Below are 21,489 nucleotides of genomic sequence, written 5' to 3'. Positions count from 1 at the left end.
CAGCGTGGGGAGCTATTGAGACAGCTACCCGCTGGCTGACTAACAGTCACTGGGTAGGGACAGTCAGGCCTGCCAATACCCACCATGTCTAGGCCTGCAGGTCCCATACTCCAACCCCGTCTCTTTCTAGGTAGACAAGCTGTCCTGTGCTAGACAGAATAAAGGAACTGCACTTACGAACCTGAACATATTCAAGGACGGATATAAAGAGTTCCCTGTGTCTCAAGAAGCCTTGGAATCCTGCGGAGCCTGTGGAGGTGACGTCATGCCCTGAAAGTCATCTGCAGAGTGTCTCTCTCCACACTGGGTGTGCAGGGCTACCCTAGTCCAGATTCCAGAGTGGAGCAGGAAGAATCAGCTGACTGTACACAGCACGGTCCACCCCACAAGAAAATCACAAAGAAACGTCACTCAGCAGCAAAACTAAGTACTGGCCACAGCAAGACACAACTAGCCAGAAAAATAATAAGCACAAAAACTAAATGAGCACACGTGCTTGCAAACAGGACTCTAGGGGAGAGCTGTGCTGACCGAAGGAAACATAGCTTCCCCCCCCTCCCTGCACAACACAGAGCACAGCCACTCCCCAGGCTGCAAGTTAAAAACAACAAACCCCGCCTTTTATGTAGGTACTAAAATGAGTAATGGACACACTGAAACAGATTAAGGAATACTCGCTAGGAAAGTCATGCTCCTTCAGCTGCCATGGTTTAAACTCGTGCTTTACTCAAGATAACACAGCCTGCCCTCCTATGGCATCTCATTTTACTCAAAGGTTCAAGACACCTTTTTTGTTTTGTTTTTGCCTTAAACGTGGACCCGGAGCTGTCTGCTGTCCACAGGTAGATGACAGTGTACAGACGGTAGGCAGCTTCATGGACTCATGCCTTCGGGGTGCCCGTGCCCACTGGGGGCTTCTGATGGGGACCTTCAGACAGGAAAGGGCAAGGCTTGGGGCCAGTCCAGCCTGACAAACACAAATGGCAGTCACCACGTATAGGCATGGTCTACTTCTGTGGGACATAAGTTCCCATCTCACTCCACATTTCTACTTCAGAAAATCTAGCTGCACCAAACTGTTTTGGGGGTGCTCCCACCAAGGAGTCGGATACACAGCAAGAGACCTTTAGTTGCTCTGGCAACCTTCCCACCAAGATGATGGGCCAGCACAAGGAGCAAGCCCGAGTGAGAACCTAAAAGTCAGGCCATAACGCTCCTGCCTCCAAGGGAAAATGACCCCACTGTGGTTTCATGTGTGGACTTGAACTCTGGAAGTCCTGGACATGCAAATCCTTTCCATACATGAGAAGGGTCAGAAAGAAGCCATTCCACCCTGCTCCTTGTAGCCCCTGGGGACACTCTGACCACTTTTTTGGCCAGTCCTTCTCTGTAGTGTCTCTTGTTACAACTCTCTTTGTATTAGCTTCTCTGTATTATCCCTCTTACGGCAGATCTGTTTCGTCCAGCCGGCCATGCTAGGAATGAACAAGGGCTTGCACACAACCCAGGCCGGCACTCTGCCACTGAGTCACAACCCAGACCTATGGATCAAATCTGCACTGGTCTCTCTTTGACTGACACTCATTTTTTTTCCAATTGTTTTTTGTCTTTCAAATATTTCTATCTTAAAAAAAAATCAATAGAGACATCTTCCACTAGATTTAGATGATTACAACCAAACAAACGGCAAGTGCCGGTCTATCCCCCCCACCCCGTGGCAGCCATGGAAAAGTAGTGACATACAACAGCACGTAGCACGGTTCTCCACCATACGCTTCTCTAGAACTCAGTCAGGGCTGCGCTGGGTTTGGCCGTGCGTTCCCTGATGAGCCTTTCTCCCTTGATCAGTTACATGGCACTGAAGACTGAGGACAAAAGGGAGCGGATGGAGCCTGGAGGGAACTGACCTAAGAAACAGGCTGACATTTTACTTTTAGACAAGTAAGAAATGAAAACATGTCCGTCATTGCTCCTCCAAGGAACATGTGGCCCCTCAGGTTCGAACTTGGAACTTGCCGGCTTTGGTCATGTACTTTATGCCCTTAAACGGCTTGTACTTCTCTCCATACATATCCAGACGGTTCACTTTGAGTCCTGCAGAGAAGAAGGGAGAAAGGGGTAAGACGTGAGCATCTCTCGGAAGCGGCAGCAGTCAGGAGTCTGGGTCAATTCAGAAGCGGAGTTCGTGGAAGAGATTATCTAGGGAGCCCATCCTGTGAAACAGAGGCAGACGGCCCCGCCATCTCGGGACGTACATTTGCAGCAAAGATTACATTAGCAAACATTCCTGGGGGAAGATCTCCTCTCCGTGGAAGGGGCAGAGAGTTGAGCAGATGGCAGTGAGGATGCGGACAAATAACACTGTGTCTTGCTCAAGTTATTGGATGGAGTGAATGATCACAGCTTTAATGAATAATGAACGGAAATGAATTGATCAGCGGAGGTTCCCTAAATAGTCTCAGCAGACTGAAGTTACTCTGCCGATCGCTTTATGGCCTGTTAAGTGGCTCAGGAGAAAGAAGGTATCACTTAACTTTAATCACCTACACTAGAGTCTTTTAGTAAAGAGAACCAGAGCATTCTCTAAAGATAAAGCTCATTTCTTTCTAAGGCTTTCAGAAGGCTATTCTAAAAGTTAAACAAGAATAAAAAATGCTTAGGGGTAGATGGGACATAATGAATACCCAGAAAATGCAATCTATTATCACCTTGCTAAGTGTGGTCAAACTAAAGACAGTACAAATAAACAGCTGAAGCTGGAGAACTGTGGGGCTCCCGTCTTCCCATTCCTGGTGAAGAACGGAGAAGAACCCTCACACTGAAAACCTTGGGAAGTTCAAGTCAACAGCTTTAGTGTGATCCAACAATGGCCTCCGAAGGCCTCTGCTAGCCCATCTCTCTCTGGGCCCCAGACGTTCTGACTTGGGCGTCTTCATGTTACCTTCTAAGCAGTCTGAACTGGGAAAGATCTCACTGATGATTCCATACTGGGTAATATAACCAGGCCCAGTGTGACCCATTGTCAGAAAGCCCCAGAAGATGCTGAGGTCTGCACCTGGTGACAGACAGCCATTTCTCCTCCTCTAAAAGCCACCTGAGATGTGTCACTCACCAGAAATAGCCAGCTGCTGGATCTTAAACTGCAGGTTAATTGTGGGGTTCTCATCTGGTTTAGAAGCTCCAACCTGAAGACTCATTGTCCCCTTCAAACTTGGCAGCTTTTGTGGGTTTATTTTGCCTACATCCCAAGACAGCATCTTGGAAGAAAACACACAGAAGTGGGTTTCTTATTGTGTTTCCATTTGAACTCAGAGCTCCAACCTCCAGGCATCTGATTCCATACTATGAGCCACCTCTGACGGGGGTGGGGGACGCGTTCCATCAAGAACCCTCTGTCAAAGATCTTTAGAACCAAGTTCCTTTGGCTAATCCTGCCTTCCAACCAGTGTTGAAGGTGATTCAATGCCCAGCTCCTTACCTTCGTCACGGGGTCAAACGTGTGTGTCCCCTGGGATGGAGTGAGGCTCATGTTCAGGACTCCTTTGGGCATCTGGCTAGTGACAGTCACACCTTCTATTGTCTTTCCCATGCTCTGCTTAGGTCCCACTGTGATTTCAAAGCGTCCAAGTGAGCTACTGTCCCGGAAGCTGATGCTATGTTTGACATAGACTGGAATCGCAACTAGGCTGCAAAAGAGACAAAATGCTCTCTTCAAAGAGAAAGCACCCAGGGTTGGAGAGATGGCTCAGTGATTAGCAGCACTGGCTGTTTTGGCAAAGGACCAGGTTTATTTCTCAGCGCCCTTGTGGCAGCTCACAACTGTCCATAACTCCAGTTCCAGTGTGTCAGACCCCTTCTTCTGACCCCTGCAGGCACCAGACATACATGTAATGTACATACATACATATATACATAAGTGAAACACTCATACACATGAAATAATATAAATAAATAAAAAAATTGGAAAAAAGGAAACACCCTTTGAGTGCATTCAACACTCTTTCAAGGCATGATTAACTGCCTTTTGGATGTCAAGGGATTTAATACTGACATGCTGACACTCTGAGGAAAACCTTCTTTTGAAGGCAGCAACAACAGAAAATAGTTACCATGCTACTGGCCCACACCTGTAAGCTAGGAGGACTGCAAGTTCAAAGCCAGCCTGGACTAAGAAAGCAAGACTGATTCAGCAGATACCACCACAGAAAGTAGTAATGGCAGCCTCGGAGACCCACTGTGCACCCCGTCCTCACAGAAAGACACTTGCTGTCCCCAGAAAAGAAACAGAGGGAATGGGAAAGCAGCTCACTGTGCTACACAGTTAGCAACCCAAGGAGCTGGAATCTAAAGCCAGGGAGATGGACCCGGGGGCTGACCACCGCAGACACAGCTTCTGCAGATGTGGAGCCTGCTCCTCGTCGCTGCTTACTTCTGCGCACTGACATGGTAGGAGAGCAGGCGGAAGTTGCCGTCAGGAGGAATGAAGGAGAGGATGCGCTCAGATTCCCAGCGCTTGAACCGGACACAGGGATGGAAGCTAACATCGTCCAGCAACCTGGGGTTCTGCAGAACCAGGCGGGGAAGAACACAAAGTGGGAGTAGGCAATTCGATCCTCACTGAGCACATACAAGCATCAAAAGCCCAGTGTAGACTTCATAAGCACCCTGATTACTGCCTGTGCTATTCCGCTTTCACCACTCTCCAGAAACATCTCATTTCCCAAGCCAACAAGGTTAACAACAGCCCTGGACGTTACCATGAAGGACAGAGTGAGGTCTGGCATCCCAGTCAGCTTAACACAGGCATCAATCACTCCCTGGATCTCAGCAGTGACCGTGGAACCTAAGGAGAAAAGGGAAGGAATGCTGGAGGCCACAGAAGCCTGTGTCCCTCCTGCTTCTCCCTCTGTCCTCCCTCCCTCCCGCCCGCCTGCCTGCCTCTCTTCCGTCTGGCCACCCAGTTCATCCATCCATCATCCAAGCTCAAGTCTAAGAACTCTGATGAAAGCGTGGAGACAGAGACCAGTGAGAGATTAGGAGCCTAGAAGGGTTTTCCATCTAGGGCCAGAGCCACAGAGCTCCAGCATTAGCTGGTGCTTCTGAACATCTGTTAGCAGAAGCTGCTCTCTGGGAGCCCAGCCACCATCTCAGGGGGTCCATGGTCCTCACCTACAGGTCTCTGTCCATACCTCTCTGTCTTTTCCCGCTACAAACAATCCTCCCTTCTACATTTTCTCCCTCCCTCCCTCCCTCCCTCCCTCCCTCCCTCCCTCCCTCCCTCCCTCCCTCGCTCCCTTCTACGTTTTCTCCCTCCCTCCCTCCCTCCCTCTCTCCCTTGCCTCCCCTTCTGTCCCTAGCTCCTCTTCCTCAGCACCTGCAGGTCTCTGCATGTTCTAACATACCACATGTGTACTTAGCCTTCCCCAAGGCTTCTGTCTCCATCACACCCGACTGTTTTCATTTGTTTTTTTTTTAAATTGGAAAAAAAAATGTTTCCACACAATATATTCTGATCATGTTTTTCCATCTTGTAACTTCTCCCAGATTCTACCCATCCAACTCTACGCCCCTCTCTTTAAAAAACAAACAACCAAAATATAAACAACCCCCCCCCCACAAAACCACAAAATGGGAGACCAAAATAGGTAAGCAAAGTCCAATAAAACAAAAGACGCTCAAACGAAGCTATATGAGACAAAAGGTTAACAAAAATACTACTGAATTCATTTTGTGTCGGCCATCTACTGTTGGACAGAGTCTGCCCTTCAGTGTGGTTAATATCCCCAGCAAGACTCCATTGGAGAAGGCTAATCTTTCCTTTGTAAGTCATCGTCAATTGCTTCTGGTAGGAGGTGGTAGCCCGGGTCCACGTCCAATCTCAGCACTGGGACCCTGGCTGGCTGGCACCTGTGCAGGCCCTGTGACACACTGGGACTCTGTCTTCTGGCACTGTGTCAGATGCATTTTCGGGCTCAGCCTCACTGCTGGTGGATGGCTGCCTCTCCAGGTGTTATCAATGCAGCAACCTTGTTGACAACAGCAAATTTGCTTTGATTCCCTGATGGCTCCCATTTCTGTCCTTGGTGGTGGCACTCTCCATCTCCTGCCTGAGCCAGGTACACGTGGCCTCCTCCCACCTCTGCTCTTGCCGTGTTTGTTAAATACTATTTCTTGTAGTTCAGGCTAGCCCCACACTTGCTGTTTCTGCCTTTAGTGCTGGGATAGCAGGTGCACACCTCTACCTCTGTCTGGGAACTGGCTTCTCTTTCTCCAGGAACATTAATTCACCTATAAATTTGAGCCGGGGCTTCAGGCAGTGCCTCCTAATGTCACCGCTGCCTCCGGTCCATCTCACTGTAGATCAACTTCCCACACTGCAACACGACGGGCCATTGTATTTTTTTAAATTTTTTATTTTATTTTTTTTAAGACAGGTTCTCGTTATCTAGCCTTGACTGGCCTGGAACTCACAATATAGACCAGGCTGGTCTTGAACTCACTGAGATCCACCTGCCTCTGCCGCCCTAGAGTGCCGGAATTAAAGGTATATGCCATCAAGCCTGACATAGATTGCCAATCTAATAAAATAAAAAAAATTAAAAAATATTTTCCCTGTATTTTTATCCTATGTGTATGGGTGTATTGCCTGCTTGTATGTTTGTGCACGGTGCCTACAGTGGCCAGAAGGGGGCATCGGATCGTCTGGGACTAGAGCTATAGACAGATGAAAGCCACCAGGTCAGTTTTGGGAACTGAACCCAGCAGAGGATCACCCAAGGCTCTAACCGCTGAACCTTCTCTCTAGTGTCAATTAAAAAATTTTTTTTGCAGTGATATTTTTATATCAAGACATAAAAACCTTAGAGGTCAGTGAATTTTTGAACATCCCTCCTAGCTGATGACACCCCTCCTCCCTCTAATTCTAAGTTCTATTGCCTTAAAGTGCACCTGCTTTGAGGTGTCTCTAAATGAACTTACTAGAAATGATAACATATGTGTCTGATTTTTTTTCTCAACAGTGTAAGAGACATGTTGATGGTGGATCAGTAATTTACTTTTTTCTTTTTTTTAAAGATTTATTTATTTATTATGTATACAACATTCTGCCTCGATGTATGCCCGCACGCCAGAGGAGGGCGCCAGACCCCATTACAGATGGTTGTGAGCCACCATGTGGCTGCTGGGAATTGAACTCAGGACCTCTGGAAGAGCAGCCAGTACTCTTAACCTCTGAGCCATCTCTCCAGCCCACTTTTTTCTTTTTTTTACTCCACTCGGTGACTACATCAAGACTTATTGATCCTTTGTTGCTGCTGTTAGTGGACAGTTGGGTTATTTCTCATCTGTGTTAATGTGCAGACATGCTGCGATGTCCTAGTTTAAAGTCTCATTATTTACGATCTTCTCACGCTCCTCAATCCAGCTGGTTTTCTGTGAGCCCTGCTGCAGCGCTGAGGACACTGTCAGCTCACTCTGCTTACCGAGCAGTTGCCCCTGCACAGACGCCCATCTGCCTGCACTTTCTTCACCGGGTACCACCTTTCCACGCCACAGACCGACAGCCTGTGTCTGTCACGTGGTGTTAACATGGTCAGTCCCCAGCACCAGTCCGTGGGTGCGCGAGTGTGAGAATGTGACGCACTCCCGAGTCCTCAGCCCCAGGACTCCTGCTTCTCTTTACAAACAACAGGAAAGAACCTCGTCATTGTGACTGTTCTGCCTCCAGACCTGGGAACCTAATACTTTCAAACAGAAGATCTAACCAACAGGAGCTCACATTGTCTCTCTCTCTCCCTCTCCCCCTCCCCCATTTCTTTCCTCATCTCTTGAAACAGCATCTGGCTGCATAGCCCCAAATGTGTTGGGAGCAGTGAGACCCCAGATCCTGAATTTCTTGTAATCCCCTGATCTGAGTGCCTACAGCTGCTCTGAGCATGAGACCTTCAGGAGTTCCTGAGGGCAGGAGAGTGGTTTCTGGTGGGTTTGGCTGGGGCGTGGCTATCTCTATATAATCTGCCCCCTGAACACAATAAAGGGGGCATTCTTGGGGAATTTAAGGATGACCCGTGTCGCTGTCTCTCTGTCTGTGTGTGTCTGTGTATTTTAACCTCCAGCCCCCTTGCCCAAAGCTCATGAACTGGGTAAAAGTGCACAGAGCGCAGACACGGGGGTGCCGTGCACGGCACAAATGGCCTGGAAATCTTGATCCTCCAGCCTCAGTTGAGTGATGGGTATGCACCGCAGTGATGGGTATGCACCGCAGTGATGGGTATGCACTGCCATGCTCGGCCTTGTTACTCGGCGTCCCCCTTCCCCACCCTGAGCCTCACCGCAATCCTTGGTCCCATGACTCCTCTTTCTCTTTCTAGAGAAGCTCCACAAAAGGCAGAGTGTGAGAGACTTGGCTGCATCACCCCATACACTCAGGGAGAGTGGCCCCTCTCTCTGCACTCAGAGAGACACTTCACGGCACCCACCTGACTTGTCGATGATGGCATCTATCTCTTCAACCACATCGAAGTAGGCCTCGTTGTTGGTATACTTCACCCCCGTCCGTCGCCAAGGCACCACCGAAAGCTGCCCCGTTGGAAGCTGGTCCCCCACATTCGTGCTTCCTGAGACAATTAACACGGGTGACCAAAATCAAATTGGTATTTTAATGCCAACTCTAACAACCTAAGGACATTCCTCTCAGAGTTTCCATGGCCTTGTTACTCACGAGACACCAGTTGGAAGATAAGCCTTTCACGTCTCCTATGTAGGACAGCCTGGTCTAATTTTAAAATCATTGTCGCCATCTGGTCTGCTGCCTCGAGGGCAGGTTTAAAGGAAGCTACCTGAGAAGCGGATATCATATTTTCGTTTGGAGACTAACGAGAACTGACGGATCTCAAATTCCACAACAGCTTAGATATGGTACAGTGTTTCTGTAGGGCTGGGCACCTACACACAGACACAACGTCACCATTAGTGAAACAGGTTCTACTTTTAGGCAGGTTCGTAGGCACAGTATTGGAAGGGGGATGTGTTTACATCAACAGGATCTGCCGTACTCCAACACTGAACAGACGAGAAAGCAGCCAGATCCTGCCCCATCCCTGCAGCTGCTGCAACCAGATCCTGCCATACCCCTGCAGCTGCTGCAACCAGATCCTGCCCTATTCCTGCATCTGCTGCAGCCAGATCCCGCCCTATCCCTGCAGCTGGTGCAGCCAGATCCCGCCCTATCCCTGCAGCTGGTGCAGCCAGATCCCGCCCTATCCCTGCAGCTGGTGCAGCCAGATCCTGCCCCATCCCTGCAGCTGGTGCAGTGAGATCCTGCCCTATCCCTGCAGCTGCTGCAGCCAGATCCTGCTGTATTTCTGCAGCTGGTGCAGCGAGATCCTGCCCCATCCCTGCATGAAGCTGGGCATTATTTCCTTGCTACCTTGCTCTCACAGACATCAAAGCTTATTTTAGAGTGAACTGATAACTGTCACTCATTTAAACCCTATTTCCTTTTCCCGTTGCCTTTATGTTTTTACTCTAAAGAACTCCTAAATGCATGCATAGTCAGCACATGCGTAAAACATTCCAGCTTTTCAAAATGGGGGTCTCGAAGGAAATTTTCTACAGCTGAGGGAGATCGAGGCTCTAAAAACTTTCTAACAAAGCAGATGTAAAAATTTTAAGGTTTAAACTAAACTCAGAATATCGCAAAAAAAGACAACATAGGCCAGTACTATGTTTTTTAAATCATCAAAACAGCACTGTGCATATCTGATACATTTTCTCTCAGTTTCCTTTAAAGAAATTGCCAATCTGTCCTGTCTCTTCCAACGTGTTGACTCTTGAGTTTCTGTCTCGTGAGCCACAGGAACTTAATGCATCTTGATGGCTGGCCGGGCAAACCAACCCTTCTGTAACGCCCTCACAAAGCTGTCTTGCTACTCTTCATGCTTATATTTTCAAAAATTAGTCTGCCAAATTCTCGGAAACTCCCATTTACATTATTAAATGAGACTAAGCGTGTAAAATGTAATGAATCACGATGATGGGTTTCACTAAACCAAACATTGCACTGTGGCTCAGCAAATGCAATGAAAAGCTAAGCGGAAATCACAGGCTGGGAGGAGCATGGAGGAGGTGGCTTTCAAAGCAGAGCCTGCTAACCAAGAGGCAGGCTCACTCCATAGCACAGGGCAACCACCAAGGACAGGCGTTTTCCCAAGCTGGTGTTGAAAGAGACAAAAACCTGTCAATAAAAAATGAACAAAGGGCACAAAAAATTAAGAAAAAGTGGGAAAAGCCCACACTGATGCAGGTCTGAAACCTTCCTCAGTAACAGCAAGTGTGTATCTAGTGGCTCACATCCCCAAAGCTGGCAGCGCATCAAGATGATAGTGGATCGAAGCAGCAATGGGAAGCAAAGGCTGCCATGACTTTTCTATTCTGGTGTGTGGCAATCTCTAAAACCCCTTAGCTTGGCTCCGCATTTCCAGAACTGAGTAGACAAGATTCAAACATAAGAATCCTTTTTGTGTTTGAAAGGATAAAACAAACAAACAAACAAAAAAATACAGGAACGTTATAAATAGGGGCTAGACAAATATGTCACGGTCCATCTAAATAGAACATTCATCATAACAATCATGTCAGAATATCACAATTAGATGTTCATAAAACATTAATAAGAGGCATGATTGAAAAAATACACATTATTTACAAGTATTCTATATGAGTTCTGGAGATGGCTCAGTTAAGAGCACTGGCTGTTCTTACAAGAGGATAGAGGTTCAATTTCCAGCACCCACATGGCACCTTACAACTGTCTGCAACTCCAGTTTCAGGGGATTAGATGTCCTCTTCTGGCCTCCCCAGGGAACACACAAGAGCATACACAAAAGGTGCACAAACATTCGTGCAAGCAAAACAAATTTAATATACATAAAATTTACATTAGAATGTATTCTATCTACTCATCATTCATCTGTCTAGAAGAGAGAAATATATATACATACACATACCATATATGTGTATAAACATTAAAAGAATAGGTAAAGTTGGAGATTTTCATGTTATTCTTGTGCTTCTCTGTGTTTCTGAGGTTTCCATACTACATATTTTCCCCTTTAACTGGGATAGAATCTGTTAAATATGTTTTTTCCCCAGAACTAGGATTACATGTTAAGTGCTCTACCACCAGGAACCACATAAAAATTGAAGTACTTCCCACATAAGACTATAATTTAGGTTAGACTCACAACATACAGAAGGTAAAATGAGATTCTCAAGGATTCGGAGATGCCAGGGCTTGGCGGGAGCACCGACCCCCTGCAGCTCCACCCACACCCACAAACCGCTCTCACCTGTGATGGTGTTGACCACCGTCCGGAGAATGGTAGGGGGCTTTATCAGTTCTTTGAGGATGTTCGACTCAGTAGCCAAGGGGAACCCATTGTCCAGCATCTCTTCCAGTACCTCGTAGACCACAACCACATTGTCTTTGATTACTGGCTCTGAACAGACTCCAAAATAGTCCTAGTGAAGACAAAACAAATGTATTTATCACCCGGGCTGTAGGAGAAAATAAAACAATATTCCTGAGAGGGAGGTCTCGACTGTCCATGGTGTCTAACCAGTGTGTCCAGGGCATTTTCCCAGGAGAGAACCAGGTAGAGCCTTCGTTCTCCTGGGCTTGGGGGTAACAGCCCAGGACAGGCTTATGGTACCCATGATGTCGGGAGTTTTTATCTACAAACCAGAGGAAGGCAAGCTCTTTACATTGATTTCCTCACTTGATAAAATAAAAAAAAAAAAACCCTTAATCTAGACTAGATATGCTCATCTGCAAAAGTTATGAGCTATGTAAAGTGGTAATGGATGTCATAACACAGAAATACACACAAAACCTTTTCATCCTTCTGCTGTGCACTTTCTTGAAATTCGTTCAGAAAAGGATGCCGAGGACAGCTGTGCTAGCCCTGCAGCAGCTGCGCAGAGCATCCCTGGGGGTGAGATTCTCGAAAGTCCGTCATTGACTTAAAGGGCTGACCTCACATCCAAATCATCTGGGAAAAGCACCGAAGCTGGAGATTATACTCTTCTCGTTTCCTCTCTCTCTTCAGTGCTCTGGACCAAGCCTAGGGACTCCTGGGCTATCATCTTGCCACTCGTCAACTGACTTAGGTCTTGATTTAACAGTATAATGTGGGTGCGTGAGAAGGTTGTGAACGCCAAACATGGCAAGTATGGTGACAGTGACTAGGGCAGAAAGGTGTGTGCTCAGTCGATGTGTGCTTCAGGTGTGTGCTCAGTCGATGTGTGCTTCAGGTGTGTGCTCAGCCGATGTGTGCTTCAGGTGTGTGCTCAGCCGATGTGTGCTTCAGGTGTGTGCTCAGTCGATGTGTGTACACTTCAGGTGTGTGCTCAGCCGATGTGTGCTTCAGGTGTGTGCTCAGTTGATGTATGTATGTTTCAGGTGTGTGTTCAGTCGATGTGTGCTTCAGGTGTGTGCTCAGTTGATGTACACTTCAGGTGTGTGTTCAGAATGTGCTCAATTGATGTGTGCTTCAGGTGTATGTTCAGTAGATGTGTGCTTCAGGTGTGTGTTCAGTTGATGTACACTTCAGGTGTGTGTTCAAAAAATGTATGTACACTTCAGGTGTGTGTTCAGTCGATGTACGCTTCCCAAAGTGCCAGGCCCAGCTCTCACAGGGCCTCTGAGATGGGGTACAGCTCACTGAGTTGGAGGAGTACACAGCTGAGACATCCTGTTCACTCAGCACAGTTCTGACTGCTGAGCTGTAGTCGGCCTCCTCGTTCTTCTACACAAAGCCGCGCAGACGTGCACTTCATTCCTTCTTCCCCAGGTCACACTCCTGAGGACCTTCACAGCTCGAGCAATGGGACGAGCCTCAGATAATCTCACCACATGGCCACTAAACCGATTGATTCTATGGTATGTAGCCTACACTACAGCCGACAATGAGTATCAGTGAGGGTCCAAGACAAGCTCACTAAGAATAAAGAATGAACTCCTAAAACACAACGTGAGGGCATGACTGGAGGAAAACACATTCCTTTCCCAAGAGTGACTTTATTTTAAAAACAAGCACTCACGTCAGGGTTCTGTGAATCAAACACTGCGTTTGAAGGAAGGAGCCCTACAATGCAAGGCGTCACAGCAAAAGCAGTTGCGCTTCTGCCGTAGGGACTCCACTGTCTTCAAGAATGAGGGAAAACTGTCGCAAGAGGACAGACATTGAGCTAGACACTAAGCTCCACCCTGGTCCACTTTTAGCATTGGCTTCGACACTGATCTTTCTTCTACCTTCCCAAACCTCTCTGTGGTTTTAATTTTTTGTTGTTGCTAATTTTTCTTTTATGTGTACAGGTATTATCTGCCTATGCATGATGTTCATGCAGTGTCTATGGGGCCAGAAGAGGGCGTCAGATCTCCCAGAGCTGAAGTTACAGACAGCTGTGAGAAGGTATGTGGGTCCTGGCAATTCAAACCTGGGCCCTCTGAAAAAGTTACTTCTTTTTCGTTTTGTTTGCTTTTGCCGTGTGTGTGTGTGTGTGTGTGTGTGTGTGTGTGTGTGTGTGTGTGTGTGTATGTGTGTGTGTGGTTTTTAGAGACGGGGTTTCTCTGTGTAATGTGTAACAGTCCTGGCTGTCCTGGCATCTGCTTTGCAGACCAGGCTGGCCTCAGACTCACAGAGATCCACCTGCCTCTGCCTTCCGAGTGCTGAGATTAAATGCATGTGCCACCACCTGGTCAGCTAGCGTTTTTAACTGATGAGCCATTTCTCAAGTCTCCACCTCTATGGTTTTAAGTAGACAACTTTTCTCACTTCCTGGCTTATAGTATCTAATTTATAGTTATACAGTAACTACTATGATAATAAGACTGTTAATTTGTGTATGGATAAGGTACACAGGAATCACATCAGGGCCCAGGCAGAATAGCCGAACAACTTAAGTACTGGATTCTTTTGTTTCCTCCATATTCTGGGTTTGCAACCTTAGGTTTTCACTATGCAAAGTCACTAGCATGCAGTGCGGAGATTAGAATTCCAAAACAGTATTTGGAGGCAAAAGTGTATTTTAATTCTCTTACCAATGAAAACAGTTCCAGCCATGTGGTGTGGGAGTGAGCACCTTGGACAGAACAGACTTGCTCTGCCGCTGTCAATCATGTGCTCCTCCCCTTTCCTAACTCCACAATCCGTGTCTACCTGTGGCTACCTCCAGAGAAGTGAAACCAAAGAGCCCTGCTCCTAATTGTGCACCCAAGTAATGCACACAGCCACACGGTTAAAGTTGAGTGAGCATCAGGATAAAGGCTGTGCTGTCTGGATCCAGAATCTGTGCGCAGTGGTACTTCCATGTTGATATGACTCACCTCCCCCCTACCGTGTTCTCTCAGAGCAGTGGTTCTCAATCTTGACCTTTAATACATATTGTGGTGACCCCCAAACACAACAATGATTTTTGTTGCTAGGTCATAACTGTAATTTTGTTACTGTTATGAATTGTAATGTAAATATCTGGTATACAGGTTGAAAACACCTGCCTTAGAGCTACAAATCAAAACGAAGACCACGGCATCCCTCACATTCACACAAGAACGGAGCCCTGTAAGAAGCAGCCATACCAGCTCACACACTACCTGTACTCAACTCACTCAAAATGAAGGCGGAACTCACCCCTGCCAGGCACAGCTAAAATAAACTTAGCTTTTTCTGTTTGTCTTTTTAGAAAACCTTATATTTATCACTTTTGGCTACAACTCAAAGCAATGTAGCTATCAATGGTTAGCATAAACGTCACAGTATTAAAAAAAAATCTGAACCCTAATTTGCGAGCAAAATGTAGGAGCCACCAGACACTCCCACGAAAGGGGCTTAGAAGCATCCAATCAGTCCCTTTGCAGCCAACTAAACAGAAACAGGAATCTTAGATCAGACAGGAAATGAGCAACGTTCAGTTTTGATTTTTTAAAAATGCTCTTTTTTTTTTTTTTTTTGGTTTTTCGAGACAGGATTTCCCTGTAGTTTCTAGAGCCTGTCCTGGAACTAGCTCTTGTAGACCAGGCTGGCCTCGAACTCAGAGATCCGCCTGCCTCCTTTACCAAAGCTACAAACAACGGGGACAGGACTACAAAAATACTCTGCAAGATGGTATGGTGGCTTATGCCTGTAATTCTGCACCCAAAAGGCTGATGCAGGAGGACAGCTGCAAATATGAGCTTAGCCTGGGCTATATAGCTCAGGCCAGCCTGGGCTATAGAAAGAGAGTCTGTCAAAGGAACTGTGGGGGAGGGGCTCTTTTATGGTTTATAGTTTATACACATAAACCTTCCCACATTTACAAACCTGAAACGTGTCCACTACTCGGTGAAGGAATTCAATGACAAACAGAGGCGGGACCTCTGTCTGAATCACGGCCACAAAAAAGATCTTGTGTCGGTAGACACTCAAGAGGTAGTGGTGCGGTGTGGGGATAACCGGAGGAACGTTTTCGGCCTCCGTGGCCCTCTCCTGGGCCTCAAAAAAGTAATCACAAACAGAGCGACTGACCACACTTTTCCAGTGTTTCTCCAGGAAAATGTCTCCCGAGGAGTTGATCAAGAAAAGACTGTGAATCATGGTGAAGCTTGCTGGTGGGAGAGGAACACCTTTTCCGCCCACAAACCTCTGGATCGGGCTGATTTTCAACTCTGAAAAAGAAAGAAGAGGCTCAGTTCAGTTTCACCGGACTAAAAACGTTCTTATTTTCCATTGGTCCAAGACTTTACCCTTTCTTCCAGACCAGGCTCAAGTCCTCTCACAGGCTCGGCCAACCTTTTGACATCACAACACGATGTGGTCACCCACAAAGCATATTCTCAAGAACCACGCAACGGGAAAAATAAATCTCCTAATGTTTGAAGTGAGTTTACATGCTGGTGTTAGAACGATGCTTACACAACATTTGTAGCTGTCCTGGGCCACATGTGGCCTGCAGGCCATGGGCTGGACACACACACCTGCTACTACATGAGCCCAAAGAGCCCTTCCCTTGAATTCCTAACGCTATCTATCAGCCATCTTGCTTTTCTGTTGTATATTCTCAGTTATCTTTAGATTGCCTCAATCATATCCACTAAAAACACAAGTTTCAGGCTTGGGGAGGTGGCTCAGCAGGTGAGGCTTGCTACCAAACCTAACAACACAAATTCAGTTCCCTGAGACTTGCAAGGTGACAAAGAGAACCGACAACATGCTCCCCACACGGACACACACAAATACACGTAATTTCGTTTTAAATACCACTTTACCCAGCATAGTAGCACAATGCACGCCTGTAATAGCAATGCTCTGGGGCTGAGACAGAAGGATCCCAAGTCTGAGGCCAGCCCGGGGTCATTACGTAAAAAGAGCTTACATAGCAAGATCCTGTCTCAAAAAAAAAAAAAAAAAAAAAAAAAAAAGAAAGAAAGAAAGAAAAGAAAAGAAAAGAAAAGAAAAGAACGAAACTAAACAAATATGGCAGCCACTACCTAAATGGGCACTGAGGACCTCAAACATGACTGGTGGAACTGGCATGTACTGTAAGATACACAAGGGACTGGGAGGGTTTGGGTGAGAAAAAGAAAGAAACAATTTTAAATATCTTACCATTAATCTAATCTAATACTGGCAATATGCTTGAGTCAAATAAAATATATCAAATTTTAACTTATTGTTACCCTATCGTGGTTCCTATGCGAAACGGCATACATGATGTGCTTTCTATTTCTACTGAGCAGAGTTGGACCCTGGAATCTTTGCCACTGTGAACCCTACTCATTTACTGTGACCCTAGTCTTGGAATTATTTGTGCACAAAGCACTTCGTTGGGTGACTTAAAAAAATCTCTGGAGACACCCCAGTTTGTCTACAGTGACAGGCTCCTGGATGAGGCAGCTGCGCTGCACCCCAGGGGTGGCCTTGAGGGGAAGGGACTGAGAGCTAGCACAAGTGGTCCCATTGCTAAAGCTTGTTTTCCCAGTGCCCCGGGGGAAGAGTACGGACCGCAGGTGTGCAGGCTGCCAAGGCAGGGAGCGGAGAGGTGGCACAGCCTGGCAGCCTAGCATCCTGCACGCCTGGGGTATTGGAGGCCCTGTGGGCCTAGGGGCTCCAGCCTGAAGACTGTCCAGAAGCAAGGACCCTGGTCCCAGGACTGCGCACCTGTGTTGCCATGGCAACAGTGTCTGCAGCCAGCGACTCCTCCCGTACCTCTCCCCGGAGACGCCCAACCCGGCCCTTCCCTCCGGCTCTCAGCCCTACCAGCTTGGACCAGGTCTCAGGCTCCGCTCGGGCTCCCGCAGCGCAGTTGCGCGGTGCGTAGCATCTTGCGCGAAGGCCCCGCCCCTTCTTCGCCGCTCCCCGGCCTCCGCTCCTGAGCTCTGATTGATCGCTGGTAACTAGCTAGGTTTTAGCATCTGATTGGCCTTCGTTGAAGGTCCGGCAACCTTCAATTGGTGTAGCCCTGTGGTTCCAAACCCTGATTGGAAGATGAAGACGGTCGGACACCCAGTCACAAGGGGCCTCCAGGAAGCTAGAAAGTGACTGGAAGGGTAGAATGATTCCCGGGTTACGACTTAACCTAATTTAATGCGTCATAGATAACCAATCATGACTACCCTCCATTACACAGGTGCACTTAAAAAGCATCTGCGGCCGGGCGTCGTACAGGTCTTTAATCCCTGCACTCAGGGGGCAAGCAGGTGTTATCTGAGAGTTCGAGGCCAGGCTGGGCTACACGGGGAGTTCCAAGCCAGCCAGAAAGGGTGTGTGTGTGTGTGGGGGGGGGGGGGCGGTAGGGGAGGGAGAGGACTAGGAGAGACAGAAACCTACCCTTCTCCTTTCAGAATCTCAGTTCCCTGATCGACAAATAAAGGTGTTTTACAGGTCTTTGATTGAAAGGACATTAAAGTGTTCGGGGTCACTGCGACTCGGAAAGGTGTGAAGCAGAAATCAGAGGAAAGATGTACCTTCAGTTATACTAAAATAAGGCTTTCGGTAAGATGAGGTGTGAAAAGGGCAAGCTGTGGTGATGTCAGTGCCAATCCAGACACGTCTCCAGAAGGTCTCCGGCAGTAGCAAACAAACAAACAAAAACAACAACAACAAAACAAAAAACTAACAGACAAAAAAAAATACAGAGGCCCCTTCTCGAACAAGGTTGTCTTTTGACCCCTACAAAGGCTTCCACGCACAAATGCAAACACGTACTTCACACATGCAAAGAAGATTTCCCCTTTTTGTTTTGTTTTCTTTTTGAGACAGAGTTTCTCTGGGTAGCTGGCTGCCTTGAACTTAAAACTGCTTCTCTCTGCCTCCTGAGTCCTGGGATTAAAGGCTTGGGCTATAAAGCTTGCTGTACCCACCCTGCGGGGCCGGGAGGAGGGGGGAGGGGGGATTGTAAAAGCAAATTAAAATATAATAATTTCAAAGCTAAAAAATAAAAAGAGCAATTTGTGACATAACTCTCGTCTGAAATTAGAGAAGAAATATTCATCAAATGAAAATTTTTCCTGAGGAAAGAAAACAGCTTGGACAAAAAAAAAAAAGTTTTCAAGTAACATACTATTTTCTAAGTAGTTATTTAGATAAAGATGGCCCTCAGAAGGGAAACCCAAACCTCTGCTTTGCAAACTCTGCAGTGTGCCAGACCCGGCTGCTTCCTGTTCATCAAATGTGGGTTGTTTTTTTTTTTTTTTTTTATTTGCCAGTGAAGAGCAGAAAAACTTCCCCCTGTCAGTCACCCGCCGGACTTCTTGTCTGTGTTTGGCTCACTCCGTATTCCCTGGGTGTTTCAGATGGCCTTTTTTAAAAAAATCATTTGACAATGGTTTTCAAATTTCATTAAAAGTCGACTCAATGCATTGTGATGCAGCTGCCTCACACTCTCCTTCCAGCGTCTTCCTGTATGAAATACAACGTGAGCAATCTATTATTACTCCCGCGGACCTGAAATGTGACTTCTTACAACTCATTGTGTGTAGTGCTGTATTCCTCTGCACAAGCACCCCAGCCTATTTTTCTCGGCACACTGTTCTGTCTTCTCTCTCTTGATCTTTTGCTTTCAGGCTGTACTTTTTTTTTTTTTTAATTTCCAGACAGATCTTGTAAGTCCCATCGGTCCCCATTTTAGAATTCCTCAGACAGCTTATAGACGCGTGGACCTAAAAGGACCCCAAACTTCCAAATTCACGCGGTAGTCAAAGATTATTTTCTGGCTCCTTAAAGTTTTATTTTTTTTTAAAAAAGGTCCTCAATAGAAAAGAGAACGTAAATATTGAGGAACTCATCAAAGTTAATAGAAAATATTTGAAAGTACATAATCATTTAAAATAAGAAGCATCTGGGTATAAAAAAAACCATAAAACACGTCCTGATTGTTTACATAACCATCCACCATCCTGTCTTTTTCAGCCAAGAAAGCTCTAGCTGCTGAAATGTTGAGCGCCACTAGAATAATGACAATAGCCAGACCTCTATTACTATTGCGCAGCGGCGGACTGGGCAGTGAGCTCTTCGCCACGGAAGGTGGCGCTGCGGGGCCTGAGGGAACGGACTTTTCTGGACTCAACCCGGATGGTGGAAAAGAAACTTGGGATTTCTACAGTGAATTCCCGGGGGTGACTTCTCTCCAGTCCACCACAAAGGCGGGAAATAAAGCGGGCCCCCGGGGACAAAGCGGCGCCTCCACCCACGCAGCTGCGGGGCGCCGGGCGGAGGGGAGGAGGGAGGAGGCTGGCGGAGGTCGGTTGCCATGGCGACGGACCAGCATCTGAAGCCGCTGAAAGGACTCTTTGTTTTGAAGCCAGCTGACGGGTGGTGCGGTTTCTAAGGTACTTCTCAACGCCTCGGTCCAGGGGAGGCGAGGCGAGCCGGAGTCACCTGGGATGCGCTGCGGGGACAAGCGGCTCCCACGCGGCTGGCCCTCTGATGGCGCCGGACACCTGCTTCCCGTCCGCTCTGCTAGCAGTGGTTCCGCAGATTCTTGCTAAGGACTGGGCGAGAGGGCTCAGGAAAGCTACACAGAATCACGTCGCTGGAAGAAAAGCAGAAAGGGACCACCGTAGAGAGACTAGAAGTTTCTCTACCTTAAGAGCCGGTCCCTGGGGATGAACTCAAGATGTGGATGGTATGGGGTGGTGTGTGCGAGCGCACGCGTGTGTTTGCATTTCAGGAAGTGGTTGCTTAGGCAGCTGTGAGACAAGCGGCTGGAGCAGGGGAAACGAAAACTCTGCGAACAGCCTGCAGCTTTCAGTTTTGCCTGGTGTGCTAGGCATTATCTTTAGAAGCAAAAGCAAAAGTTTAAACCGGAAACTTAAAGCTGCACCCAATACTCTCTATCTAATGGGATTTGGAACACGTGAGGGCGTCTGAACCCCTATTTAATGCTTTAATATTAAATGTGCAGGCATAAACTAATACTATTAGCCCTCAGACAGGTAAAGATGGTAGTCAAAGGCAAACCATACAGCAAAACCTGTCTTCTCGCCCTGTAGGATGTGGAAGGAGCCCTCGATGATTTGAGGAGCAAATTGCATAATCCAGAGACTGTAGCGTTCTTTCACCCTCTAGAGACAGCTTGTAAGCAGGGAAGGACTGTCTCAAAGGATTGGTTCCCCGGTCTCTTGGTTTGGGGCTTGTGGCCAAACCTATCGGGGAGAGGGGAGGTGGAGGAGCCACTCCTTTCGCTGTTTACAGTGGGAATCAAAGACAAGAGACAGGACAGGATCTACCTTCTAACACCCTTTACAAAAACACACTCCGATGATCTGCTTTCTTCCAGTAGGTTCCTCTTCCTGGTTCAGCCACCTTCCAACACATCATGAACTGGGAATCAAACCTTCAATACATAGGGTTTTTTTGGGGAAGGGGGGTTTCTCGGATCTTTACTATAGCACCTCTATTTATTGTAATATCAAAGTAACCACAGGGACTTTAAAATAAGCAGATACAGACATTTTTTTCCTCATTACAAAATGGTGTATTATCAGTGAAATACTTAACTTTTAAAGAATTTAAGAAAGAGAGAAGGAACACGAGGTTGGGTGAGGTGGTGAGGATCTGGGAGGAGTTGTGCGATCCAATCAAATAAAAAAATAAACGTAAAAATGTATCTTACTATTTGTGTGTGTGTGCATGCACATGCCTCCACAACACACGTGGAGGCCAGAGGACAGCTCTCAGGAGTCAGTTCACTCCTGCCCCCTCCTGAGATCTGGGAGGGGAACTCAGGTCCTCGGGTGTGCACACAAGCACCTCCACCCACGGACCATCTCACCAGCCCGAATAATAAACTTTTGAATGCCAGTGTCACGGATGATCTTTCTACACAGACAAAAATAGTTTCCTTAGGGTGACAAAGGTGACCAACAGGAGACGAAAGAGGTAAGTGGCTGGGGGGGGGGGGGGAGGTAGAAGGAATAGGCTCAACAGACAAATATATACATGTACAAAAGCT

At 47.2% G+C, this 21,489-nt stretch overlaps 1 protein-coding gene across 1 annotated transcript; it reads right to left on the bottom strand.

Moving 5' to 3' along the window:
- Positions 1 to 1,876: 1,876 nt before the first annotated feature.
- Ap3m2 (adaptor related protein complex 3 subunit mu 2) lies at positions 1,877 to 17,321 on the bottom strand. The gene is made up of 9 exons (XM_038327613.1): positions 17,295 to 17,321; positions 15,360 to 15,703; positions 11,349 to 11,520; positions 8,478 to 8,615; positions 4,758 to 4,843; positions 4,430 to 4,563; positions 3,479 to 3,686; positions 3,113 to 3,257; positions 1,877 to 2,094 (listed from the first exon to the last, which is right to left on the bottom strand). The coding sequence occupies exons 2-9, from the start codon at positions 15,630 to 15,632 to the stop codon at positions 1,994 to 1,996; spliced, it is 1,257 nt and encodes a 418-aa protein (XP_038183541.1). The 5' UTR covers positions 15,633 to 15,703; positions 17,295 to 17,321; the 3' UTR covers positions 1,877 to 1,993.
- Positions 17,322 to 21,489: the final 4,168 nt, after the last annotated feature.

Source organism: Arvicola amphibius, chromosome 4 (assembly GCF_903992535.2).
Source record: "Arvicola amphibius chromosome 4, mArvAmp1.2, whole genome shotgun sequence".
NCBI classification, from domain to species: domain Eukaryota; kingdom Metazoa; phylum Chordata; class Mammalia; order Rodentia; family Cricetidae; genus Arvicola; species Arvicola amphibius.
The sequence above is the reverse complement of the archived record's forward strand: the minus strand, read 5'-3'. Positions and strand labels throughout refer to the sequence as shown.